The 20,578-nt window shown below is 38.5% G+C and overlaps 1 protein-coding gene across 1 annotated transcript in view; it reads right to left on the bottom strand.

Moving 5' to 3' along the window:
- Positions 1-20,578, bottom strand: part of FRK (fyn related Src family tyrosine kinase) — a 53,555-nt gene that overhangs the window by 19,293 nt on the left and 13,684 nt on the right. Inside the window, exons 2-4 of the mRNA XM_049817764.1 lie at positions 11,062-11,183; positions 3,228-3,391; positions 2,429-2,597 (exon numbers count right to left, since the gene is read on the bottom strand). Of these exons, the coding sequence (XP_049673721.1) occupies positions 2,429-2,597; positions 3,228-3,391; positions 11,062-11,183 (455 nt within the window). The remainder of the gene's footprint in view (positions 1-2,428; positions 2,598-3,227; positions 3,392-11,061; positions 11,184-20,578) is intronic.

Genomic DNA, 20,578 nt, shown 5'->3' with positions numbered 1-20,578 from the left:
TACAAAACTCCCCCAAAACTTCTTTTCCTGTTCACAGTGCTCTAGAAGTATTGTGTTCTCTGTGTGCTTTATCAGCAAGACATTGAAAGGATACTGAATTCAACAATAGTCAAAGAATGGATCTCCACAGATCAGTTTGGCCCTTAAACACATCAAAATCTGTTTCAGATATAAACTTAACTCACTCCTCCTTTTCTTCAGGTGGAGTATTAGTAGCAGTCATTCAGCTGATCAGCATCAAAAAGAAAAAAAAATGAAAATAAAAAAAAAAGGCGGCAAATTGCAGCTTGAACTTGCCACTAGTGTTTCACATATTTCTGGGTAGTCTTGTCATTCTGATTCAATCCATTATTAAAATAGAAGTTTGTTTCACAGAGAACTGATAATATGTATTGTCCCCATTATATGGAAAGAAAAGCTGAATTAGAGTTTTGAAATGAGTTATTAAGAGAAGGAGTTGAAATATGATTAAGATAGCTTCCCATTTTTGCATATGCAATACCAGATAAATGTCAGCTCCACTTTTCTGCTAAAGAACATAAGTAGAAATGTATGCATTGCAATTTGTTCAAAATCTAATTATTTTGTTTGATGAGAAACAAGTCTTTTCCTAGAGTGCTAATTGCCACATATTTTCTTGAAGGGGAAAGAAAAAGACAATTTCTAAAAGAAAATATCACAAAAATTTAGGATAGCTTAGTCTTGTTCATCATTCCAGCTTCATTTATTTCCTTCTTTAAATATCATTTAAGAGATTTAACACTTTAGTAAGGACCCTTCAGTCTTCTGCAATAAAACAGACTTATCCAGATGTTGCATTAAATCATTAAAGGAAAGTAAACTCAGATGGACAAATTACGTTGTCTTATGGAGAAGAAAGGCAAGCATCATACTGGACTGTTTAAACAGAGGTCTAGCATGTCAGAAATGTGCAGCAAATCCCTCTCTTTACACATCTAGACTTGTTCTTCCTTTTAGCATCTTACTTGGAAAAAATATGTTTACCACCTCAAAACAGCCTAGTAAAGATCTTCTGAAAACAATGGGATATCTAAAACATCTGAGCTGCACGAAGAATCTCGTTGAGCTGTTTAACCTAAAGCAGAGAAAACCAAAGAGGAACTTGATGATAGTTTTCTAGTATGTGCAACACTGCTGTGAAGAGGAAGAAAACAACAGGTACTCTTTAGTCATGGTGTATAAGACAAGAGGTAATGGGCTTGTACTGCAGAATGAAAAATTCAGGTCAGACACAAAGAGAAAAAGACCGGTTTCAGACTTTCGGTTTCAGAAGTCAATAAAAATTGGCATACAGATCCCTGTCACAAACAGTATAGGCTTAGAGGATACCGTCTTAGGAAAGGGAAATGGACAAAGAGATTTCAAGATGGTTTACTGGGTCACTAGGGATGCATCAGTTCACTGAAAAAAGTATGCTGTCTTTCACATGACTTATAGAAAGCCTTTAGTCTGAGCAGTTTTTCTAATTTCAGTTAAGCAGAGAAAAAAAGGTGCTTGTTTGCTTTCAATTTGCAAGTCCCAAAACACGAACAATATCCTGATAGAAGATAGCCGTAAAACACACGCTTAAATTCCTCCCTGTTCACGAGACCACTGAAGCAGGCCTCAAGCATATTGTTGTTATTCTGAATCAAAAGATCTGAATCTGTTCTGCTTCCTGAAACATGATCATTAATGCCCAACACAAGCTTTTTCAATTAACCACAACTCATTATATTGCTATCTCTTTTTAAAAAAACACATATATCGTCCAGGCTACCTTTCTTATCTATGTGGTTCTTGCTATCTGCTGGCAGATATTTTGTCAATTTAAAATGCACAAATTACTTCAAGTTAGTGAAAAATAATTAAGAAAAGTGTTAAAATTTGTATTAGTAACAAGCCTATATTATATGCAAATATTGGGTATTAATGTTGTGTATCAAAAACTTTGAGAAATTTTATTCAATCCATATTAAGATTAAAGCACTTCTTAAATACAAACTTTACATTGTACATTTTCTATATTACCCAAGAAATCACTATAATATGGCATCTAATCACTAGAAGAAATTCTACAGATGACAAACCAGTAGTAAACAGATTACCTCACTTACAGATGAAATGTAGACATCCAATTCCATACAAGCAGTATTGTACAAAAGACATGGCTTTGCTGGGGTTGCCTTTTCATGTAATAAAGATGTTGAATGAGTTCAGCTCACATTGAAACAGAAGACTGTATAAAATTGTAATTCAAAATGCCAGATATCTGGACCTTGAGCTTTACTAACCTTCATGTTTAAGTGCATGGATTTTAAGAACAGTCGTACATATGGATAGACTCTATTTTCAGTAGCATTTAAAAAATAAAGGAGCATCCTTGCTAACATTTCACATTACTAGCATTTAAGAGTAATTCACATACCTGGTTTTAATGTTTTGATTGCCACCGGGGTGGTATTATTCCACAGTCCTTCCCATACCTCACCAAACTGACCAGATCCTAATTTTTTCAAAAATTTCAGAGATTGTCGGTCTATCTCCCACTGATCGACAGTTTTATAGGACAAATCAAATGTAGTTGGAATTTGTACCTGGTAAAAGAAAATAAATAATACACTAATTGAGACTTCTAATGTTTTTCCAACAGCATATACAAGTCATTGTTAACTATGCTATGTAAAGTCGCAACTGATGTAAATAATGTTTCCTTAGAGTACACATATGTGAGAAAGTGAGCTGAGAACATAAAATACAGCCCACATCCTGGGTACTTTTTGTTAGAAATAAGAATTACTCTAATGAAAATATCCTGCCATGAAAAGTAAAAATTAGAAATCATCCCTCTAGCAAGCTTTTTGAACAGTAACATATTGCTTGCCTTAACCTTGTGGTTTTGCCTCAGTAATTACTTATGGACAGCTAGAGTTATGAAGCTGGAGATTTCATCTCCATATACATTTATAAAAAGCTATTCATAAATCATGATTTGGCATCTTTTCTCCTCCGGCCACATGCTGATTTGTTCAAAATGGTATGGTATATTATTATTAACATGTCAGCTTCAAGAACGAAACTGTAGCGCTACCCAGAACTTCCTGAAAATAAGCAGATCATCAACATTTTGAAATAGCAGAAGCAGATATGGGGTTCACACCTTCTGACTGATATCTGATGAGTTAGCTTACAAAAAATACATTGCACAGCGTAGCATCCACCCTTACCTTCAGGCATGGCTTTCTGAGCACCACGCAGAGGCCATGACTGTTCTTACTGTAATAGTCAACAAACTCATTCAGAGTTTTGAAAGTTTTCCCTCTGCTTAGGAAAAAGCCTCCTTCATCCAGCTTTCTGATCCTGTAGTGCTTCACAGATACACCATCGAAAACTGAGAAGGTTTAAACATATTAAGTTTCCAGGAATTATAGCAGTGGTACAGTGTAGCTTATGGCCAAACCATCATAAGGTTCCTAAATGCATTTAAGAGGACCCTAAAATAAATTATTTTAGTTTCAAAGATGGCAACTATAAAAAAAACCTCTTTCAAACCAAAGCCCACTGTTTAGAGAGCTTAACGTATCTAGTCTATTAGTCTTCAGCCATTCAGGTCCAGAGATTCTTGCTTGCACCATAAGAACTGATGCAAAATACATAAATACTTCTGTGAGGCAGCTCATATTTCCACCCTTTAGAACACCAAAACCAGCCAGGAGCATCTAATTCACAGTAATCATTTAATCAGTTTTTAATATTTCGTTTATCAACATTAACATTCCAAATAGCAGCTGCTGGGCTGGCAAACATTTTAGAGCAAGCAGATATACCATCAACATGGCCATGATTCTCTGAAAAGCACTCACATCTTCCATGGGTTTTATTGAGTTTTGTGCATGTTTGGAATATGTAAAAATCAGACCAATAATGCTCTGTTTTGAGTAGCTGATGACTCCCTTTCCATTTAAATGCATTTCATTTTAATCTGCTGTTTCCTAATCAACAAGACTTTTCTCTCCTCGCTCCTGTAGGTTATTTACCCATATGTCATGACACCCATAGTGTCCTTCCCTGTGACCGTCAGAGCACTCTCTAGAGGTGTGAGAAAGAAGGCTGGGCCACTGCATGCCAGGGCTAGACCTGGACCAGCAGCAGTCCAGAGATGGACAAAAAATGCACTGTCACTCACCTAGTGCATTATTTAAAGGAATATTAGGCTTGTAATTGCCGTTTCTGATGTCTCTGTCATACCTGGCTTAGTGCAGTGGTCTCCAAAGCAGAGTGCGTGCAACCCAGAGAGTGTGTGAGACAATCCACTGGGGTGTAGGGCAAAAGTATTTTTTGTACCATTAATAAATATAATAAAATAAATATTTTAAAAATACAGTTTATTTAATCTTTATCTCATCCTTTTTTAATTTCTTGGGGGGGGGGGTGTATGTTCTATAATGTACACAATCTATCAGTACGTTAGTACAAGGATATAATTTACAAATAAATAAATAAATAAACATATCAGGGGTTACACAATCAAAAAAGTTTGGAGACCACTAGCTTAGAGATCTCTTTTATAAAGGAATATCAGTAGTAGCAAAGCGGGCTGAACATCAGCAGAGGGGGCAGTTCTGAAGAACTGGAAAGGGATTTAGTAGCTTATGTAGGGTGTTATTTAGCAGGACACTCCATGACTGAGATATCACTGTCTCTTTCCAATGGGCAATGGGACGTTTATTTTACATACTGAAGGGTAACTGATTGAGCTCCTATCAATGCCACAGCTGTTTGCTTTAATATTAACAGTGTTCCACAATGAACCTAGTTGGTAATGAAGAATCCTGACCATATAAAGCATAACTTAAGAGAAAAGATGTTTAAGTAGTAGGATAAACTTTCTGCATCTCAAACAGCAGATACATGCATCAGTGGAAGGAGGTTTTCCGATCCTAGGAATTTCAGGTGGAAAAATGATTACAGCTCAAGGAATGGTACCAAGCTGTAATGAGATTAAGTGAGAGACAAGTATTTTAAAGTGTGTGTGTGTGTGGGGGGGGGGGGGGGTCACCTGTTAGAACTGGTGTGGAAGCAAGGTGAAGGGACACAGACTGCCCAGTTAGGGTGGGGGGCAGTGAGATTGAGAATTGAGCCAAGAAGGAGAATGGGAATTATCTAGTGAGTCCAGGGAATGTCCAGAAGGAGAAACACTGGAGCAGGACTAAATGTGAAGCACCACATTTTGGAAAAAGACAAGTAGGAATAAGGAAAAAAAGGCGGGGGGGGGGGGGGGGGGGGGTCAGAAACCCTACATTTAATGACACAACACAGTGCTTTGCCATGATGAGTGGAGAAATTGCTCTCAAGGGGAGGAGGATGCACCAGTTGCCATCCTGGTCCTCAACACCCAACATTACACCTTCCCAATAGGCCAGGTGGCTCCTTCCACACCCATCAATTTGGGAGATTACCACTGTCCCCTTCTCAGGCCCCACATGCATGACAAAATTCTGAAAAGCAAAAGGGAGGCATAGGGAAAAGGCTTTCTGCTGTTTGACTCCACAGTGCACCTTTTAGTAGCCAAAATTCCAGCAAACATATTCAATTTGGTCATGTGGACTAGTGGGTAGTCTTAGTTAAATAATTTAATGGAAATATTTTTCAATCTTAGAAGCAGTCTCAGTCTGGTACATTTGGAAATCTAATTATCGAAAAAATCGTTATTGCTCTCCTCTGGAGATATTATAGCTGATAGAATCTTGACACTGTAACACTGCATGAATTTTGGCAATCCCTTTGGTTATAATAACAAAAGAATACACAGTTACACATTGTATGTAGAAAAAATTATAGAAAATAATTGCTTGCATGCAATTAACAAAGATGATATGAAGTATAATTTCTCTCACCATTTAAGTGATTAAGTTAAAAAGGAAAACTTCTCATTGCTTAAGTACTAGCATGTAGGATCAAATGTTTTTCTACTGTACTGTGCGATTGTCATCCCAGGCCACCAGAGGGCATAGAGGAGCTGTTGAAAATATGCGGGGCTTTTATATCTGCCACAGGTAGTGTTTTGAGAGACCTGAGAACTTATAATTCTGCATGAGGACCAGAAATGAGAATATTTGTAAATATAACTCCAGAGTATAAAAGATAATTACATCACACTTTTCAAATGTAATTTCTTTTTAATTTAACACCTGTAATTAGTATTTTTCAATTATAAAATGCATGTATATTTTTGTGGTGTGTCATTTGGAAATGGTGTTGAAGCAAAACAAAGGAAAGACTAATTCAGTAACAACAGGCTGAAAATGCAATGACTCTTCCAATGTTCACAGGAAAGCGCATCTGGCCAAATGAATTGCTATTTATGATGTATTGAATAAAAGGCCCGCAGGATGACTATGTTAATCTAGTCTTGGTTGTATATCACAAGTGATAGTAGTATGACTACCTTCTTTATTTATTAGCACTATTATAATTATTACTTGTGAAACAGCTAATGTTAATGCAAGAGTTGGTTTGAAGGATGTGCTCTAATTTCTTAAACGAGCCTTGTAGGAAGCCTTGTGACTGGCAGTATCCAGGTCAGGCGGTGATGTGTGTGGAGAAGCTGGAGAAATTTCTGCACTGATACCATCTCTTCTCGTGATAAGCAGCTGAGATCAGTGCAGTATTTGACGGGGAGGCTGTTTACTTGTATCCCAGGGCTGAGTCTGGCTGTACAAGTCCTGCACCACACACTCACGGCGCTGCGGCATGTTGCGGCTCCTCTGCCCGACGCAACATTGGAGCACATGTCACTCAGGGAAGAGCTAGCCAGAACCCCCTCCGTGCTTCCAGTCATCCCTGCGTCCATGCCAGACTGCTAAACAGGACAGGATCACAACTTCAGCTTCATGCAGCTTGACAGCAGCTGGGTTTGAAGACTGAAGGTTTTTTCCTCAACTTGCCCTTCCCAAAAGAATCATAGCTCCCCATCAGATCTCATCACGGTTTCAGTTTAACTGAAGCATTCTCCTCTCCCTGCTTCCCACCTTCATAAGGTTGGGCCATGCAGAAGTAGATTTTGCCACCCCAAGGATGAGAACAAAATAATTTACTGCTCCTTCCAGCAAAATTTATGGTGGTGTCCACAGAGTCAAGACCTTCACCAGATGAATCATGGAGACACCAAGGCACCATTATGGCCAGCGTCCCAGCACCTCTCCTGCCAGCAGTCCTCCCCCAGCGCCGGCAGTGCAGCGGTGCCGGCAGGAGCTGTGCTTGGTCTCCATGCCCAGGGTGGATGTGGGAGGAGAGTGGGTTAGGAGATCACCCTCACCAGCACAGAACGGGTGCAGGGGCTGATCCAAAATCATTCTCCTGCTATGGCCATGATTCTGCCACTCCTATCAGTCTGCTGCCTTAAGCAATTACCTGTTTTTCCCTACGCTGAAAGCCAATCTGGCCTAGAGGAAACCACACAATCTTTTTTAGGAGCATGGAAAAAAATGGAGGAAAACACAAACCATTTACATTGTCATTTAATGCAACCAGTCTTTCAGATACCGTTATTCAGTGAGGGGGGAAGTAGAGAGCCGCCTGCTATCATTGGCAATGACACTCAATTAAGCTGAGCACATCTAAATTATGGCTTTTAATTAAAAAGAGGCAATGTCTAAGATGGCACCAACATGTTTAAAATTTAATACATTTCACACCAGCTGCTGGAGTCATCAACATAAAAATCTGTCGACAACATGTGCATTTTTAAAATGGGAAAACCTATTTTTAAAATGTCAAACACTTTAAAATGATAACAACATATCTCAGTAGCCTATCTGGTTTGATGAGCTTTCCATTTAACCATTCACAGCTGAGAAAAATCTTCCCGAACATGACTTTTTGATTTAATTTAAATAGTCATTTATCATCTAAATCTTACAAATTGTGAGTTTTCCCACCAAGGCAAGTTAGAAGTGACAAGTGTCATTTAAATGAAAGGTAGGGTTTATTTCTTTTTCTTTTTTTTTATCCATTTGTCTCCCTCATTAACATTAAGTCTCCTATGCATTGCCCATTTGAGTATGAAATCAAGCATGAAATTCATAAAATCAGTTTATGGGTGCTCGGGTAAAAATCCCTCCTTCTTTTCTAGTTCTTTTCCTTTTCAGCTTTATTACACTTAAATGTTAAGCTGGACAGAGAATTACAATATTTTCTTAAAGACCTAAATTTTGAAAGCCGGGTTGTCACTTTTCTAGCCATTATCACCTACTCTGGAATGAAACCAAAACAGCAATAGAAGGCAGAGCAAACCTAACCAGTCCTACAGAAATTAGGGACATATTCCAAAATATCAGGTTGTGCCTTCTCCCCTGTCAGTGTATCAGCTACCACGAAGATAGAAGCTATTCCAAACCTTTTAAGAGAAATAGTTCTGAACTACTATTCCTCAAGAAAACACTGCTTTTCTGCCTCAGCTTTGGCTGTCTCATAACTCCTTCTGATGGCACAAAGAGGAGAGAGTCAGAAAAAACTAGCTTCTCCCTAGCATCTGGTGGACTAAACAACCTTCCCTCCAGTTAATACTCCCCACAGTAAAATCCACTTCATCATTTGCTTTAGAATACACTAGCTCTCCCAAAAGTAGGCATAAGTAATAAGATTATGGACATACAATATCTAGACCTTTATGTATACTATTAGGTTGGAAGCAAAAAAGCTTGGACAATAGAAATAGTCGCCATTCAGTCAAGCCTATTCAGTAAGCAGCAAATAACATTTAGCTCTTGAGGATGAAGTAGCATGTCGAGGCTAAATTACGTTCAAGTCTGGGAAGCTGCTAAAAGATCTAGCAGCACTGGTAAATCATGTCATTAATACCCACTCTCTACAGACTGCTGCAGAGTTTATTCTCTTTCTTTGCCTAAAAGAGCACAAATGTTTAATAAATCTGAGATGACACATATATACATGCATATATGCTCAGAGGACAACCCGTGTTTGTGCATGAAGGAGTGCTGGCTCCTGTAGCTGGAGCCTTGCCTCTGCGTATATTATGTCCTTCAGCACCACTCTTCCTTCATCAAACAAACCAGCGTGGAAGAAATCCACACCGATGGTTTCATATCTTGCTGTTATCAGCTATCATCAGATCTCTTCTTCCCAAATAAGCTTATACAGAAACCTGAAAAATATCTGCCACAAGCTTTTATAATTGAATCAAATATACTAAATCAGATATAGTTTCCATCCGTGATTTGTAAGGAAAAAATTAAAAAGCAGCATCACAGGATGATCTCATCCTACCACAAATGCTGGCCTAATACTTATTTTCATTCTCTTGCATTTTTCTCTGCAGTACTTCATAGCTTCAATAAGGTACTGCTCCCGTCCTGTTAGCGAAGTAGTCAGAATGCAGGGTAAAGAATTAAGATTTCCAATCTCTCCTAGAAGGTTACAGTTGGAGAATAATAAAAAGAAATTGCATTTCCACTCCTAGGTGCACAAGCACAAGATTTTTCATTGATTTTCAGTAAGGTGTCATGTATTCAAGTGCCAGCATTAAGCAGATAATACAGGCCTATCTGTCCTTCCCTGCATAACACCGCGCTGTTATCGGTCTAGCCCAGTCCTTGGATGAAATCAGTTTACTGATGAAGAACACTTGAAGGAAGCTGAAACCATGTAAGACAGGGATAAGTTGGCATATAGAGGGAAGGCATTTTGAAAGGTCTGCGGCTATAATACAGTCCTTAAATAAAAGGGTGCATGCACAGGGGTCAGTTCTGCCACAGTTCAGGAGCAGTCTGATTTCTTGCTGATGATAGCTTTCTTATCAGCGCTTCTTGGCAAGAACAAACTTCCTTGAGGGCAAACTGAAGACTACGGAATGAACTCTCCCAGAACTGTAAATACCATATTTATTTCATAAACTTTCCTGTATCTCACTCCATGGGCAACACATATTTCTTTGTCTTGGCAACAAAAAGCAACCCTCCCATCACCACAAGAGTTGCAGGTATATACCTCTTCCTTATGATTTGGAAAGAGAAACCAAGGATATGTCAGAAGTTCCTTAAGCAGCTTAATGTGTTTCTGTGTGATGCTCAGAAGGTGACTGACACATGAACATTCAGGCAGAAGAGGAGTCAATATGAAAGAATCTGGTTATGCACAAGGTGCGTCTCATTTTACTGACATAATTCTGCATGTGACAACTTACGGTTTATTCACAAACATCAAGAGTCCTTACAGGCATATGGAATTATATAGGTAGAGGACATTAGGAAGTTTGAGCGTATAGCCCTGTTGTCTCAGGGACAACAATATATTCTTGACTCACACTTGTATGACAAGTTTGATAGAAAATGTTCATGGAAAACAACCAATGAACAACCATATTTACTATCTAATATGGCAAATATCTATGACATGAAAAAGATGGCACGTACTATATGTAAATAAATAAAATTATTATCAAATAAGTGTCCTACCTGATGGTCTTTTGGATTCAAACAAAGACTTCAAATAAATTTCAAAACCCATCATCATCATAAATCTAACTTTTTATTGATGTTTACAACTACCTTTTCAATGAAATATGACTGATTCTAAACTACAGCTTTGAAGATCTTCCTATCATTTTGCCCCTGAAAACAAATAAATACAAACCTAAGGGTGTGCTCTAGCAGAAATATCATTTTCTTAAACTCCAGATATCTGCCAACATGGTTTAATTTTTATTTTGTGTACTCATCAGAACTGTAGTGTACAACCGTAATGTATTTTTTGGCATTTTAATCATGAAAATAGTTTCTATTTTAAGGCTGCTGGCCCACTGGAAGTACTAAGCATAATTTCTGTTCTGAGCATATTAGTAACCAAAGCCTATAAAATAAATGTTAGTAAAAACTCAAATTACTCTTGCCAAGTTTTATTTATGTATCTCCTGGGAATGAAATATTATTATGAACTTAATTTCATTTTCATGCCCACAGTTTACCGTTTGCAAAAATGAAAAAGTCCAGATCACCTGAGAAATTTTTAAAACATTGCTTAAGATGGAAAACTAGAATATACCTGAAAGTGAGTATTCGCCTTTTAGACTTTCGCTTTCTCGGATTAGGAAGGCTCCTGCCTCGTTTCCAGGGTATGACAGTTGTCTCTCAGCATCTGCTCGTTTGATTGGGCCAAAAAACCATCTGAACAAATAAAATACATTAATTTTACCAATCAGTGAAACATACCAGGAAGACAGTTTAGCTTTTATAAACATGCTGCATATTTACTAAAAGATAATCTGTGCTACGCTAATTAAATTCCAATGGCATGGGGGGAAAAAAGCCAACAAGAACTACACAACAAATATATTGCTAGAAAACATTGCTTACACATTTCAGTGAAATCTGGATTTTACTGCTGATGGAGAGTGCTACTGATTTCAAGGGAATGAGAATTCAGAAGTGACAGACTGGTCTTGTCCCAGGAAAAATTCACCAAGAAATTCTGCCAGGGCTACTGTGGCAGAAATTGATGGCAAGTCCATTGATGCCACTTGAACTATGTAGAGGTGCAGGTATGTGCTAACATCCTGACACCTTCAAAGTCAAAAGATCCCCGAAACTGCAGAAGGCCTCTCAGGTTCCAAGATGTAAACCGCTCCGCAGCCTTCCCCCTTCCACTGCCACGTCAATATCTCAAATGAGTTACTGGCATTTTTCTCAGCTCTGCTGCTGATAGACAAGCAAAACCAGTATGTCCCTCAAGTCACTGCAAACATCTCAATGTTCTGTGAAAATCTACTATTTATGGCTTTTAAAACATATTTTTCCTCTAAACCCTGTAGTTTACAAGGACTTGTTCAAGCAATAGTTTTAGTTTGCTCCTCTGAAGGTGCTAGTTAGCATTTTTGCTGCTTTGTGCAGAGTGTAAATTAAATGGAAATAAGCCTGAGATGAGTCAGCATTTTCAGCTGGGCGGTATTCAGCTTCCATCCAACAAACACAGAAAGCTCTTTCCAAGATTAGCTCCACCCCTTATTTGAAGCAAATGGTGATAAATAGTTATCAGAAATATGCCATATAGTCATAGGAGATTTCCTTTTAAATTAATCATAGCTAAACCTATCATGCAAACTTTTAAGATAAATTAATGTATCGTACCACACATACGTTGTCTATTCAGTTAACTACCTGATTTGTCAATTACTAGTGAAAAGTACAGAAGGAGTCATCAACAAACTACTCTAGTATCTGTAAGGCTTGTAATCATCAAGAAGAATGGAGGAAATAAATGAGAACATTGGGTGACACCTTGGCTGAGCAAGCATGAGGAATGAAAAATGGTTTCGTATGAATAAAGAGGAAATAAAAAGAGGCAAATACAGATGGTGCTAACCCACACTGAATCTGCTTTGTTAACAAAAGAAAATGAAATCCACATATTCCAGACTGCATTCCTGTCCTCTGACTTGAAGATGATTTGGATAAAACAGGCCTTGATACATATTTGGCAAGGAAAGGAATCTCATTAGAAAGCCGGAATATGTTAGTAATAATTTTAATTAGTTAAATGTGTTCATTAATTCAACTAATTAATTAAATTAATTCATTCATTAGACTTAGGTAAAAAACTAAGTAATGAATAAATGTTCAAAGCCGTGACTGAGGTTCTTGTCAAAGGAATCAGAGGACTGAGTACAAGTTCAACTCTATTCAAGTCCCAAAGAAAATTTGTTTGCCCTAAAAACTGAATTAGAATCTTTCTGAAATGTCTAAATACACCTGCTCTCAGAATAACATCTGAAAACTAACAAACTATATGATCTGAAAAAAATCTGAACTGTTTTTTTTTTCTCCTTGAACTATAAGATATCACTTAGTAATGACCAAAGTGACTGATTCTTGTGACAGCGTATAAGAAGAGGTGTTTAATTTTCTGCCTCCTTTATTCATGGGTTAAGAGGATACCATCCTTTCAAAAGGATTTCATTTTGTATCAAAGCCAAAAGAGCTTCCAATGTGGTGTTAGGAGGGTTGAATTTTATGATCAGAATAGTAAAATATATAGTCTTTACATATCCCAGTATTCATACATACACTGCTAGTAACTCAAATTGCTAAAGCTGAAAACATGAGCAGTAATACAATGTATGCGACAAGAGGAAATTGTTGGTTTATTTGGGAAATACAATTTAAAATAGTATTACACTTCTATATGTAAAATCATGTCTACAATATAGACCACAATTTTGCAGAAAATACATAAGTGGATATTGTATTTAGGCATATGTATCTGTTCCTTTGACTTCAAAATATTTCAAATTATATGTTTATTTTTGTTAGGTTGGAAAAACTTCATTTAAATCAATATGAATTTACCATTAAAGGCTATATGGAGGATATAGAATATGTAGGTTCTGACTCCCAATAAACTTAGCAGTTAAAAAGATCCTGACTTGAAAAATAAGATAATTAGAGCAACAGTATTTGAGAAGGTAACTGTAACTGAAGCAATTATTACGGAGCGTGAAAAGTGGACACATATTGTATATTACCTTATTTGCCTGACTTACATGATCTGATTAAAATGTTTCAGAAAAATATAATGAAAATTACGTTTAATAGCACTTGAATATGGGCTTCTTAGTTCAAAGTCATTGGGTTTGCAATAATAATCACATAGTACCAAAAGCAATGCTGATTGTGAAAAAATAACACCTTAACCTCAAAGCAAGTAATTTAATTTGTTATTTGCTTTTTTTTAACAAAAGCACATCTGAATTTAAAGTACTATTTCCATAATAAATGGAAGTTTAAATTCCTTTTATAAAGCATGAAGGGCTTATTTCAATTTCTAGTGATTGAACTTATGCTTCAAAAGGCTTCATATTTTACTTCATCCAAAAGTGTGTATCCTAGAGGAAAAAGTACTCTGAATAGTAATAATGAATCAAAGTAATTGCTTACCATGAGATATTGTTCTGCAGGATAGGAAGGTCAGACCAAAACAACACCCAATCCTTAATAAATCTATTTGTGTTTTATAGCTCAAAGATACATGAAGGTATTGAAACAGAACACTTCGAAAAACAGAACTAAAACATCAAGGACTATCCATTGCACAAGTCACTTAACCAGCACTTTCTCTGACTTCAGTGCGCTCTATTGGTACTAGGCAGTTCAGGAGAATGTGGTAGAACATACACAGTTTCACTCTGAACTTCAGCTTGTAGCCAGATCACTTTGGGTCACAACTGTAAATGTGGGATCAGTAGATTAGATATGGCACAAATAAGCGCAGTCAGACTTGGGCATAAGTTTCCATTTCTAGCAGGAGCTGTCTGGTCAGCACAGCACAGCAGTAGTGCTCTTATGTCAGTGACACCCAGGGACACATTTTCTTGGCCAGCACTGCGTCCAACACCCCAACTGATGGATGCCAGATCTGCTTTTGGGGGATTGTTTCTAGCAGCTTCCTCAAAATCACTTGTTTCCACCATCATTCATAGCTCGCAGGAACCATTTCATTAAAAACTCCAGGCTACTTCCAGGTCACTTCTGGCCATCATATATAGGAGGACTTTGGGGACAGAAAAGATGACCTTGATGTAGGTCCATAACAAATACAGTCCTTACTTGGTCCAGATGCCCAATACTAGAATACCAGTGAGATTTGTTGTTGTTATTCAGAGCATATTAATCCCATCTCTATTGGCCATCAATTCCACTGGCAGGTTTTAGATCACAGAATCATCATTATAGATCGTAGCAGGCTTTGTCATGGGACGCTCCCTGACTGTGACAGTATCACTGCTGAGACCCATACTCCTATCCTATGATCCTTTTCTTCCAGCAAAGGACAGGATGAATCTTCATCAAGCTGAACGTTGGTGGTTACACCTGAAGGGCAAATTCTTTAAGAAAAAGAGATCATGTCACCTATGCTCACTCCTGCCTCCCCATTCAGTCCAGCTTAAATTAAAATGGAGTCATGAGTTCAACAGAAGTTGATGGTGTTAACTGGCTCCATTGCCACCTTTGCTCAGAAGCCCTCTGTCCTCCAGGGTGCAATGCACTGCGGATCTGTCTAAACGTCAAAGCCCCATTTACCTGGCTCTGCTTTGTGTCTACCTGTGCTTTGCTACATAGAAATCCACTAAAATAAAAATAGTTACTACTACTTCTCCACTTTTTTTGTTATAACAGGAATATATGGCAGGAACTTTTCAGCTGGAAAATGGAAGAGAGGAAGAGTAACATAGGCCAAGGGTTACCAAATGCTGCACAGCTGCTGACAGAATGACTAAAGCAAAGAAAGATAGGGAAGAAAAGTTCTGCAATGCTATACCACTGGTAAAGTTTCCAGTGCCTGGCAACATGCCTAGAAGATGACAAAACCCCACTGGAAAAACAAAACCCACAAATATCCCCATCGAAAAAAAGAGTATGCAAAATTAGATTTCTTCCCTCTGTTCCCTCCCATTAATGCAATATCCCCTTCTGATCATATCAGTGCAATGCACTCATCCAAGGTAGAGACTGAAGATTTAACAGAAGATCTCAACTAATCTGGGAACTACAGGCTCTTTTTCTTTCCTGAAATTAACTCTATCCAACACTCAAAGTTAAACTCAAACAAAAGGATTCCCAGACATGGTCCAGATGAAAAAGCTCTCAGGGAAAACTTTTTTGGCAGCTTACCATTCCTTGGACAGCCCTTTTACGCCACACACACAGTCCCACACCCACACCACCCTGCCCCTTACACTGGAGCTCCATGCTTGGTCTCCGCTAAATCCCTAACATGCTAACTCTGGACTTTAATGCAAGACGTGGGCTGACCCTTAGCCAAAGCCCCCCAGTCATGGGCCAGACAAAACACTTCTTGGCAGACAATTTTTTCCTGGGCAGACCCTTGCAGCTTTATTCAAACTGGAACTCTAGGATTTGTCACTCTCCTAACCCTAAAACTAATCCAAGCCCTAACACTAATTCTAGACCTAGTTTGAGCCTTAGCCTAAAAGCTGCTTTCTGCAGCTTTGATCTTACTTGGGCAGTCCCTTAGCAGCCATAGTCACACTGGAACTCTGGTATTCATCTCTTTCCTAATCCTAACCCTAGACATGGGCTGACCTCTGCCAAAGATCAATCCTCAGTCATGCCAAATGAACAAGCAACAAGGCATGGACCAAACGCCATGGAAGAGATCCCCTTGGCATGGGCCAGACAAAAAAGTTCTAAGGGGACAAACCTTTCTGCAGCCTCAACCTTCCTTGCACAGCCACTGTGCCACCCCCCTCCAGCAGAAGCTCTAATATTTTCCTTTCTCCTAACCCAGCCTCTTGCTTTTGCATTGGAAAAAACACAGCCAAAGAGACCCAAACATGGTCCAGGCAAAAAATTTTTTAGTGGAAAAACTTTTTGACAGCATACCCTTTCCTTGGGCAGCCCCTTTGCAGCCATACCCCAACAGAAACTCTAAACTCATGATTAAGGACTCTGTATGCATCCCCCTTTGGGACGTGGGTAAGATCTTCATCACCAAGCCAAACACCAACTCTGAATTAACAGCTACAATCTTTGGCTTTCTTGGAAATTTCAGCACATCCCTCACTGCTCTTTTGTTATCCACACTGAAGGCCAGCAGAGGAAATGATGTGAAGTTCTGACTATATGTCATCCATTTCCAATAGGGCTTACCAGAGCACAGCTTCCCACTTTTATCCTCTACCTTTACTTACATTTAATATGTACAGGGGCAAAGTCAGAATCAGCTCCACAATGTCATATGTGAAGTTACTTAATTTGCTTTAATAACTAGCTGTAGCTGGGATAAGGGGAGATTTTCAGTTTCTCATTCAAGTTGCAGGACATTGGAGGTAAGATAAGGCTAAAGGCAGAGGTCTGCAACATAGCCTGAATTTCGTGAATGTCCAACTAAAAGGGAAAATCCTGAGATCTAAGTCAGCATTAAGGTACAGCCACATATAGAAATCATGATCATTACAATAGGAATGAGAGGGAAGGAAGGGAGAGAAAAATTGCTGAGAAGGACTACATGGCAAGGTCATTCAAAGAGCATGGGAGCATAACGAAGAAATAGCAGGAAATCAGTCACATGAAATTTATTTTCAAAAATACCTCAGGACATTAAAATGGACAGCATGATCCTATCCTGGATCAGCACTTTGTGGCATGAGGGCATCTCAATTATCATTTTTTCTAAGTGCTTGCAACTGTGATTTACCTTCTCACGTCAGGGTAAATCTCACAAGACTGCTAAATTTCAGCAGCTGGAAGAGTTTGTTGTGATACCTGTGGTTCCCAACCAGAAGTCTCCATTACAGAAGAAATGATGACAAACAGGTTAGCTGGCCCTACAGAAGATTAACTGGAGTTTGTTAACTGTGTCTGTTACTAGGGTATGAGGAGAAGAAAAGGTTTCTTAGACTGAGAAGAGCAAAGAATTACTGCAATTAGAGCAAAAGTGTTGGGTTAGGACAATGAAAAATAGATACTATATATACTGAGACCAAATATATCCCAGTTTCTTCTGGAATGCAGAAAACTCATGCAATAGCTAAAATGAATAAAGAAAAGCATCAACAGTACATAAAGTTTACATTTTAAATGCCCCAAAATCTACAGTCATAGAAAGCTGTAACTGCAAAGTCAAGAACTCCAAAGTTAGGAGATGGCAATAGTAATATGCTCTCATGGCATCAATTCAGCTATTTTCAGGAAAATCCAGTATGATATCATCTTTAATTACATGGCCACATCTAGTGCTTCCTACAATGTTAATATGAATGCTGCTCACTGAATTGTTACCCTCTATTTTGTTTTGTCATTGCATAGATAGAGTTTATTTACTGTACATTGTTTAGTCTCTGCTCTCAATACAAGTTATAAAATTACATGAATGGCTAATTTCCTAGCAGCCTCTATTATAGTGTTCATGACTATAATATCCAAATGTTTTATGAACATTCATTAATTCCTTTTTGTGGCACTTCTGCTTGTAAAATATTTTTTACACTGGAGAAACATCACAGAAGGGAACTAAGGCAATAAGACATTATTATAAGCATTTTCTACTAATTTTGGATGTTCAATTTGAAATGCCTAGGGCCTACCTTTCACAGAATTTATCATCGTGTAGTATGTAGTAGTTTATTCGGAGAGCAATAGCTGCTAACTTCTGTGTCACAGAAGACAAGGAGAGATGTATAGAAAGCTAAAGAGACCGAGAGACAGAGAGATCCTCCAGGGTCTTATTCAATTACTTACATCATATGACCGTCCTGTGATCACTGCCCTTACTCAGCACATGGAAACCTGAACATGCTTGCATGCACCACTCTTCACTGCCGTCATCCGTGCAGGACAAAGAGGGCTGCTGAGCCAGCTTTTAATCCATGCCAGGTTTGCAGTCTGCTGTGGGTAAACAGTAGCGCAGAAGCAGGGACAGAAGTTGACCAAGAGCTCCACCAGCACGTCCTCTCTGCGCTGAGAGGAAGGCTCCAAGCACTTGCTGGGTTTTCCCAAAGTATCAGGAATAGAGAATGCAGCTGCCAAATTCTAAGGAATATGTTCAGTTACCACACATGAAGTGCAATTTTATTTTCAAAGGCTTGGTTTGTTTGAAGCAAAGTTTTCTTAGATAGCAAAAAAGCACACACTGTTCATATAGCAATCTCCCCTACCAAATACCAAGCCCTTCCTCCAAAGTAGATGCACAAAGGATTTCTCGTATCATTCTGAGCCACTTTTTTTGCTTTCAGGGAAAGAAAGAGGCAGCCTGTGCCTGGTATCAACCCTGAAAAATTCACATCCGATCAGGTAAAGCCTGGAAAAATTTTAAGCAACTGAACAAGCTCTTCTGACAGAAAGTATTAGGCTGCCTTAATTATAAGACTAACGAAGTAATACCATTTCTCCAAGAGCTGACATTTCAAGAAATTAGGAAATATCACTGCAAAGATGAAAGCCTTTCAGATATAAAATAGTTAAGAAACAGATGTGCTTTACAAATGATGAACTGCATGCGTGAAGGAGAGTGTGGGAGATGAGCACTGGCTGCTTTAATTTTCCCTTTATAGTCTACAGTGAACCCAATGACGGTGTTAGAAAAAAAAACAAACAGAAAAATCTGTAGTCAGGCTAAACCATGAAGATAAAAACTTGCAAAAGATTCCTTTCATGAGCATTTTCAAAAGCACAAGCCTTCCCATATATGGTACAAGTATCTACATAGTGAAAGGTCCAGGATTACTCCAGGGCTTGCAGACTTTCACTGTGCAGAGACTGGAAAAACTAAGATTGGGTTTCAGGTCCTCTGGAAACAGAGCCCTTCCTCCTTACTTTCTTCTACAGACATGCCTGGGATTGTTTTTAATGCTGTCTAGCTCACATTGTCATTTATTATGAAATACTGAAGGATGCATGGGACAAGTACAAAATTTAAGAGGAAGGAATTTAAAGCTTAAGATGAAAGAATGCATAGGACACTGCAGGAGGGAGGGAGTAAACAGGACAGTGAAAATTCATAGCAGAAAGGACAGCAGAATTATCAAGCGGATGGAGGAAGACATGGGAGAAAGTCAGAGCTAACAGGCAATGATGAAAATAAAGACAAGACAAAACTGAGGACTGCATTTATTGCCCAAGGGCTATAACCTCCTGTTGCCTGAGCTGCTGCACCTGCTCAGCAAATGCTGGTTTCCAGCTTATCCTGCTCCCGCAGGGCATGTGTCTTTGGCAGTGATTTCAGTCCTACTTGAGGAAACAATTTCACAGACTAACTCTCACTGTAAGGATTGCTCTCTGCAGATCTTTTCCCTTTCCCTTTCTTAGTTCATCATACCACTCATCTTTGTACTTGCCAAGAGAATACTTTAACAGTCATTTTCATCATTTATTGACTAGAGGTCGCTGCTAAATGTACTGGTTTAAACCTTACTCACCAAAGTACCATCAGCAACAAGTGAGTCAGACAAGCGTTAGGTAACAACAGCCTTCTGTATCTACATAGGTAATTCAGGTAAAATCTTAACACACCGCAGAAAGTACCTGACTTGAACAATACTAGAAATAAAAAAATCTTTTAAAAGGTACGTGTATAGTGACACAGCTCAGTTCTGATTACTTATTTACCATAATCAGAAACTAGTTTCCTCCAAGGGAAACTAGAAATTCAGGTTTTCAGGGATAGTTATGTAGGCCAGCACACTTAACCTTTTGTAACCGCAATGAATTTGCTTCATACGTAAAGATCTGAGTCATGCATATTGCTCAGATCCTTGTTGAATAACTTACCACAAACTAAAATGAAGACTATCTGCATGCATTGTGTGGAGGACCTGAAGTTTCTGAGTCTTTTCACAATGACAGTGGATGGAATATGTGTTTTTCTTTCCACAGGGGAAAACACAGAACACGTGAATACTTGTGAAAAACTAGAGGCTCATTTCTACACTATGTAAGTGGCAGAGATCTATCAAAATGAGAGCACAACACTAGTTTATGTTATGTATGCATGTAGAAGTCTGCCTGTATGTTTGAAAGTGACAGTCTGTCTGTAGCAACACACTGTA

Source organism: Accipiter gentilis, chromosome 15, assembly GCF_929443795.1.
Source record: "Accipiter gentilis chromosome 15, bAccGen1.1, whole genome shotgun sequence".
Lineage (NCBI taxonomy): Eukaryota > Metazoa > Chordata > Aves > Accipitriformes > Accipitridae > Astur > Astur gentilis.
Note: the sequence above shows the minus strand (reverse complement) of the source record. Positions and strands in the feature narration are given on the sequence as shown.